Source organism: Denticeps clupeoides, chromosome 9 (genome assembly GCF_900700375.1).
Source record: "Denticeps clupeoides chromosome 9, fDenClu1.1, whole genome shotgun sequence".
NCBI classification, from domain to species: domain Eukaryota; kingdom Metazoa; phylum Chordata; class Actinopteri; order Clupeiformes; family Denticipitidae; genus Denticeps; species Denticeps clupeoides.
Genome location: NC_041715.1, coordinates 18,829,504 through 18,835,870, shown reverse-complemented (window position 1 = coordinate 18,835,870; position 6,367 = coordinate 18,829,504). Strand labels below are relative to the sequence as shown.

Here is a 6,367-nt window from a genome sequence, read left to right as displayed (position 1 = left end):
CATAGGCGAGTGTGTTACCCACTAGGCCACTACCTCCCTCAAAGGGAAAGGATCTCATTCCCAATGAGGGTTTTATCAAATGTGTGCTATAACAGTAATAACTTAAAATGTAGGGTTTTATTTGCAATATTGTAAATCTAACATCAGCTTTGTATCAGTTGTATTTAATGTAAAAACATACTCCAACTTAAAAATCAATCATAAGTAATTATTTGGTTACTATAAGTGATAAAGTGAAGTGATTGTCATAATTAGTTATTATTATTTTTTTATTTGTTTGTCAGAGCGTGTTTAATCATTACTTCCCAGAACAATTGTTACATTTCAAATTCACAGAACCGACATATTACAGTCTTATGACACAGCTGTTTAAACTCAATTTAAACTGCATAATGACATTTTAAGCATAACAGCAACATTTAATAATAAACTTTATTTACATTTACAGCATTTATCAGACACTCTTACAATCTTACAATCAGTAGTTACAAGGACACTCAGGGTTACGTGTCTTGCTCAGGGACACAATGGTAGTAAGTGGGAACTGAACCTGGGTCTTCTGGTTTGTAGGAGGGTGGGTTACCCACTAGGCTACTACCACCCTTACAGTCATTGTATGAACTATAGAGAAAGAATAGAGGACACTATAAGCAAACTGTAAATTGCTCTATATTGCTTTAAGTACACATTACTACAGAAGTCTAGTGAACATATAAACATTTAAAACATGAATCACCAATTCAAGTGTATACGTATACATATTTTTATTTCCATGGGTTTTCAAATGACAAATGAAAGGTTTTTTAAAATATGTCATGTTTAGGTCTGAAAGTATGCTGAATTTACATGGAATTACATGAATAAAACTCTAGCTTAAGAAGCAGGTAATGTGCTACTTTTTTTCTCTCTTCTGTCTCATAAAAGGGAGACTTTTGAAACTGCTCCCAGGTCATCTCTGCCTGCAAACCCTCTACATGGTATAAAGAGTAGTATGCTGCCCTCGCTCTGGGTTTTCTAGTCTCCACCAGCTAGACAGCGAGATAACCATGCTCCAATAAACAGACTTGTATTTGGTTTCTCTGCTGATTTATTGAAGAATGGCCTCTGACCATTGCCTTCTCTATGACCATCGTAAAACTGGAAAAAATACAAATGTGACGATCAGCTCAATAACATAGAAAATTAGCTCGTTACATGCGCACAGCAAACTAACACAAAATACACATTTCTAACGCTACTAATATACAAATAATTATATCGTAAACACAAAACAAAAAGAAGTGCTTATCTCGTCATAACCAATACTTACAGACAAATCTTGTCCAAAGCAACAACATTCTTGCTCAATACGGGAATGCTTCGGCACTATGTTCCGCCATCTGAGTTCTTATTCTCCCGTTTCAGAGTAACCAAAAATAATATTACGAGACAGCCGCTAGAGGGAGCTATAGGCCAACTTACTGCTGCCACAAGGCAGAATACTCCCCACCTAGTACAATATTTGTGCTACTTAAATGTAACCTTTTACATGAACATTTGAACAGTTAAAACAGTGTACATGTCTAGTAACCTTATTTATCATCTGATAAAGCAAAACCATATCAGCAATGGGTCTCAAAAACACTTTTACTTGCCGTCTTTAACAACCTTCACTTCTGCTTTTCGAACCTTATTGTCCTTGCTCTCAAAGGTTCTCACAACCTTTCCCATAGACCAGTCATTTCTATGTGTGAGAGCATCTTTCAATAACACAATGTCACCAACATTATGTTTGGCTTATCATCAGTCCATTTTCTTCTTTGCTGTAGAGTCAAAAGGTATTCACTTTTCCACTGTTTCCAAAAAGAGTCTGCAGACACTGCACTTGCTTCCATTGCTTTGTGTAGAGGTCTGGAGGTGCAAAGCTTCCTGTTGGTGCAGATACTGCATTAGTCTTTTGGGTAAGAAGCATTGCTGGAGTTAGGAGGTTTGGCTTGTCTGGGTCTGTAGACACTGGTACGAGTGGTCTTGCATTCAAAATTGCCATTACTTCCGCCATGAATGTACTCAACACTTCATGTGTGAGTTGAACGTGTGCAGCTTTCAAAAGAATTCCATCGAGGATGCGCCTAGCAACCCCAATGAGTCTCTCCCATGATCCACCCATATGTGAGGAATGTGGGGAGTTAAACAGCCATGTGCATCCTTTCTCCTGTAGGTAAGAGTTTAGTCCTGTGTCCTGGTAATCAATTTTCAGCTCATTGCATGCTCCAACAAAATTTGTTCCTCTATCAGAACGGAGTATTTGAGCTGGACCACGAATGCTGAAAAACCTTCTTAGAGCATTAATAAAGCTGGATGTTGACATTGATTCAATGAGCTCAATGTGTACAGCTCTTGTAGACATGCAGGTGAAAAGTACAGCCCCGTTTACTGTCTGCAGTTCCTCCTCTAGTACGACGTGTAGTAACTGTCCAGGGACCAAAGACGTCCAGCCCTACACTTGTGAATGGTGGCATGGGTAACAGCCGGTCAATAGGTAAATCTGCCATTTTTGTGTCTGCAATCGTCCTCTAAGTTTTCGACAGAGAACACACTTGTAAATGACAGAAGAGACAAGACGTTTACTGCCGATAATCCAAAATCCAGCTGCTCTGAGCGCTCCTTCTGTTATATGACGCCCCTGATGTGCCACCTTGTCATGATAGTATCTAACAAGAAGGACAGCTACATGATGAGCATTAGGGATGATGAGTGGATGTTTCTCATCTTTAGTTAGGTTAGCAAGTACCAAGCGCCCTCCTATTCTGAGGAGTCCTTCGTCATCAATGACAGGATTTAACTTCCTGAGACAACTTTGTTTTGGAAGTGGCTGGTCTGCGTTTATGCATCTGTACTGTGTGAATGAAAACTTAGCAGCTTTAGACACTTCATCTACTGTGTTAGTATTATTAAAACACTTCCAACCTTTACTTTCTGTGTCTGTTTTCTTGAATGATGCCGCCACACGTTTTAGTGATGCAATAGTGTTGCATAATCTCATCCATTGAGAGAATCTTTCAAAACGACATGGCTCTAGCTGTTTTACTGAGGTATTGGTAGCAAGAGTTTTGATATCAGGTCTGATCTCTGCATCTATGCCAGGGTCGATCAGAGCAAAGGTGTCACAGTAAGATGTCTCTGTGTCATGTTGCGTCAAAAAAGAAGGACCACTGAACCAGTTGGTGGAAGCTAATGTGGAAGCCGCAATCGGTCTGGTAGCTTTGTCCGCTGGATTGTCGCTTGTAGGTATGTAAACCCACTGTGCTGGATGTGTGGTCTTTCTGATTCTGCTCACTCGGTTAGCAACGTAAGTGTAGAACCTTCTTGTGTACTTGTGTATATAACCAAGGACGATTTTACTATCCGTGAAAAATCTAACAGTATCCAGTTCAATGTCCATCTCATCTCTGATCCGCTCGTACATCTCTACAGCTAAAACCGCTGCACATAACTCTAATCTAGGGACAGTGTGGGCAGGTCGGGGGGCTACTTTGGACTTGCCCATGATGAAACCTGTATGCCACTGACCTTCACTTTCGAGAGCTCTCAGATATGCCACTGCTCCTATGGCCATGGTGGAGGCATCTGAAAATATGCACAGCTCCTTTTTCACTGCAGTAGCCTGTGAGAATGGAAGATAACACCTTGGTATCTGTAGCTGCTCAAGATCCTTCAATGAGTCCCTCCATTTGTTCCATTCCTCTTCTCTATCCACAGGAAGTGGTTCATCCCAGTCCTCTTGCCCTGTAGATAGTTCACGGAGAAGAGCTTTTCCCTGCATTGTGATGGGTGACACGAAACCTAGAGGATCGTATAAGCTGTTCACAATGGCCAAGACACCTCTCCTGATGAATGGTTTTTGTTCAGTAGTGACGTGGAAGGTAAAGCAGTCATTTTCAAGGTTCCACAGTACCCCTAAACTCCTTTGCAAGGGTATGTTGTCCTTTTCTAAATCCAAGTCTTTTAGATCCTTTGCTCTCTCTGCAGCAGGAAATGCTTCCACTACTTTATGGTCATTAGAAGCTATTTTGTGTAGCTTTAGGTTTGATTGCGCCAGCATGCTTTGCGCACTTGTGAGGACCTTGATAGCTTCTTCTGCTGTTTCTGTGGACGCAAGGCCATCGTCCACATAAAAGTGTCGCATGACAAACTGCTTTGCATCATGTCCATGCTCCTTTTCTCCCTCGACTGCAGCACGCCTCATGCAGTGAATAGCTACAGCTGGAGAGGGGCTGTTTCCAAACACATGAACCTTCATCCTATAGTCACAAATGCCTTTCTTAGGATCATTGTCTTCATACCAAAGGAATCTTAAATAGTCCCTATGATCCTTTCTCACTTCAAAACAATAAAACATTTGCTGTACATCAGCTGAAAACGCTACAGGCTCCTTCCTGAAACGCATAAGGACACCTAGTAGTGTATTGTTTAAGTCGGGTCCACTTAACAATACCTTGTTAAGGGAATGTCCTTCAAACTCTGCACTTGAGTCAAACACAACTCTCAACTGGTCTGGTTTCTGAGGGTGGTACACACCGAAGGATGGTAAGTACCAGTGTTCTTTGTCTGAGTCCAAAGGAGGTACGAGCTCCGCATGGTCATTGTCCAGCATGTTTTGTATGAACTCTATGTACTGCCTTGTCATTTCTGGGTTGCGATCCAGTGTTTTTCTGAGGCACTGGAGGCGTTTAAGTGCTTGCATTCTGTTACTTGGAAGCTGTGGTCTCGGACAGCGAAATGGCAAAGGTGCCACCCAGCTATTACCTTCGTTTTGATACACTTCCTTTTCCATAATATCAATGAAGTCCTTGTCGTCTGCTGACAGAGCCGGTGTGTCATCATCTGTTGTTGTGTGAAAAAACATTTCTCCAAGTTGGTTAGCGTTGTTTTGAGGGGTAGATGTGGTATTACACTGGTAGTTGTAACCACCTAACTCCTTGATCTGGAACGTGTTGGGGCATGGGCAGAGATAAGAAGCACGACCATTCTGAAGAACATGTGTTTTGAGAACCTTCACATTAGTTGGTTTATGCATCTTCCCCATGCAGACTTCCCCAACTATAACCCAGCCTAAATCTAGACGCTGTGCGTAAGGCATGTTGTGTGGCCCATTGATTTTCTCTCTCACCTTGTGTACCTGTATAATGTCTCTTCCCAAGAGCAATAGAATAGGTACTTGTTCTTCTACAGGAGGTACCTTTTCAGCTATCTTCTGCAAGTGTGGAAACTTCATAGCAACTTGTGGAGATGGGATCTCTGTTCTGTCATCTGGAATCATGTCACATTCGATCAGATTTGGAAGTGGGAGCTAAACTCTGCCGTCTACTGACTCAATCATAAAGTTAGATGCTGTTCTTCCAACATTATCCGACATTCCTGAGCATGTTCTGAGTTTGTAGGTGCTTGAGTATGTCTTCATATTGAAAAGCTCAAAAAACTGAGACTTAGCTAGTGACTTGTTACTTTGTTCATCAAGCACTGCGTACATCTTTTTTGCCTGTTCTCTTTTGCCGTCTGGATAGACTAACACAGGGCTTATTTTTGAGCAGGAATGTGGTCTATCTGCATCACCACAGATTTCTGTGCATTTAGAAATGACTGAGACATTCAAATTATCCTGTGTCTCCCCTCCATCCTCTTTATCGGCCTCAGTACTCTCAGCTGGAGCAGGTGGTGGACCTGGATGCAGCACTGCCAAGTGTCTGTCGCTGCCACACTCCGTGCATTTTATTTGCACCCTGCAATCCCTTGCTAAATGCTGAGTAGAGCCACAACATTTAAAACAAATTCTGTTGTCCTTTAAAAATGTCTTACGCTCGTCCATGGGTTTTGCTCTGAAGCTTTTACACTTCTTAAGTGGATGAGGCTTCTTATGTATAGGGCACAACTTGTCTGGACTCTCTGTAAGCACATTGTACCTATTTTGAGCTCCACTAGCTTCCGTACGGATGTCTGTTTTGTGTACATTAACCACTTGCCTGTTGCTGTCTTTAAAGCTTTTCTCTCTTCTGAAGTTGGTGTTAGCAGGAGGTATGATGACAAAACTTGGGTCATTTCTTATTTTGGCTTGTTGTCTTACAAACTTTGAAAAGGTGCTGAAAGGGGGAAAGGCGGCTCTGTATTCCTCCTTGTACTTTCCTCTTGTTGCAATCCATTTTTCCTGTAATCCATATGGTAATTTGTCCACAATGGGGTTGACTCCGCGAGCCGTGTCCAAATACGAAAGTCCCGGTCGGTATCCTCCATCTTTTGCACATTCAATTTCCTGCAAAACGTCACCCAACTCTCTTAACTTTGTGTTGTCTTTGTTGTTGAGTTTAGGAAACTGATCAATCTTTTTTAGCAG

The 6,367-nt window shown here is 41.7% G+C and overlaps 1 protein-coding gene across 1 annotated transcript; it reads right to left on the bottom strand.

The window, feature by feature from the left end:
* Positions 1 to 2,360: 2,360 nt before the first annotated feature.
* Positions 2,361 to 5,674, bottom strand: LOC114796892 (uncharacterized). The gene is made up of 2 exons (XM_028991408.1): positions 2,954 to 5,674; positions 2,361 to 2,510 (listed from the first exon to the last, which is right to left on the bottom strand). The coding sequence occupies exons 1-2, from the start codon at positions 5,297 to 5,299 to the stop codon at positions 2,361 to 2,363; spliced, it is 2,496 nt and encodes an 831-aa protein (XP_028847241.1). The 5' UTR covers positions 5,300 to 5,674.
* Positions 5,675 to 6,367: the final 693 nt, after the last annotated feature.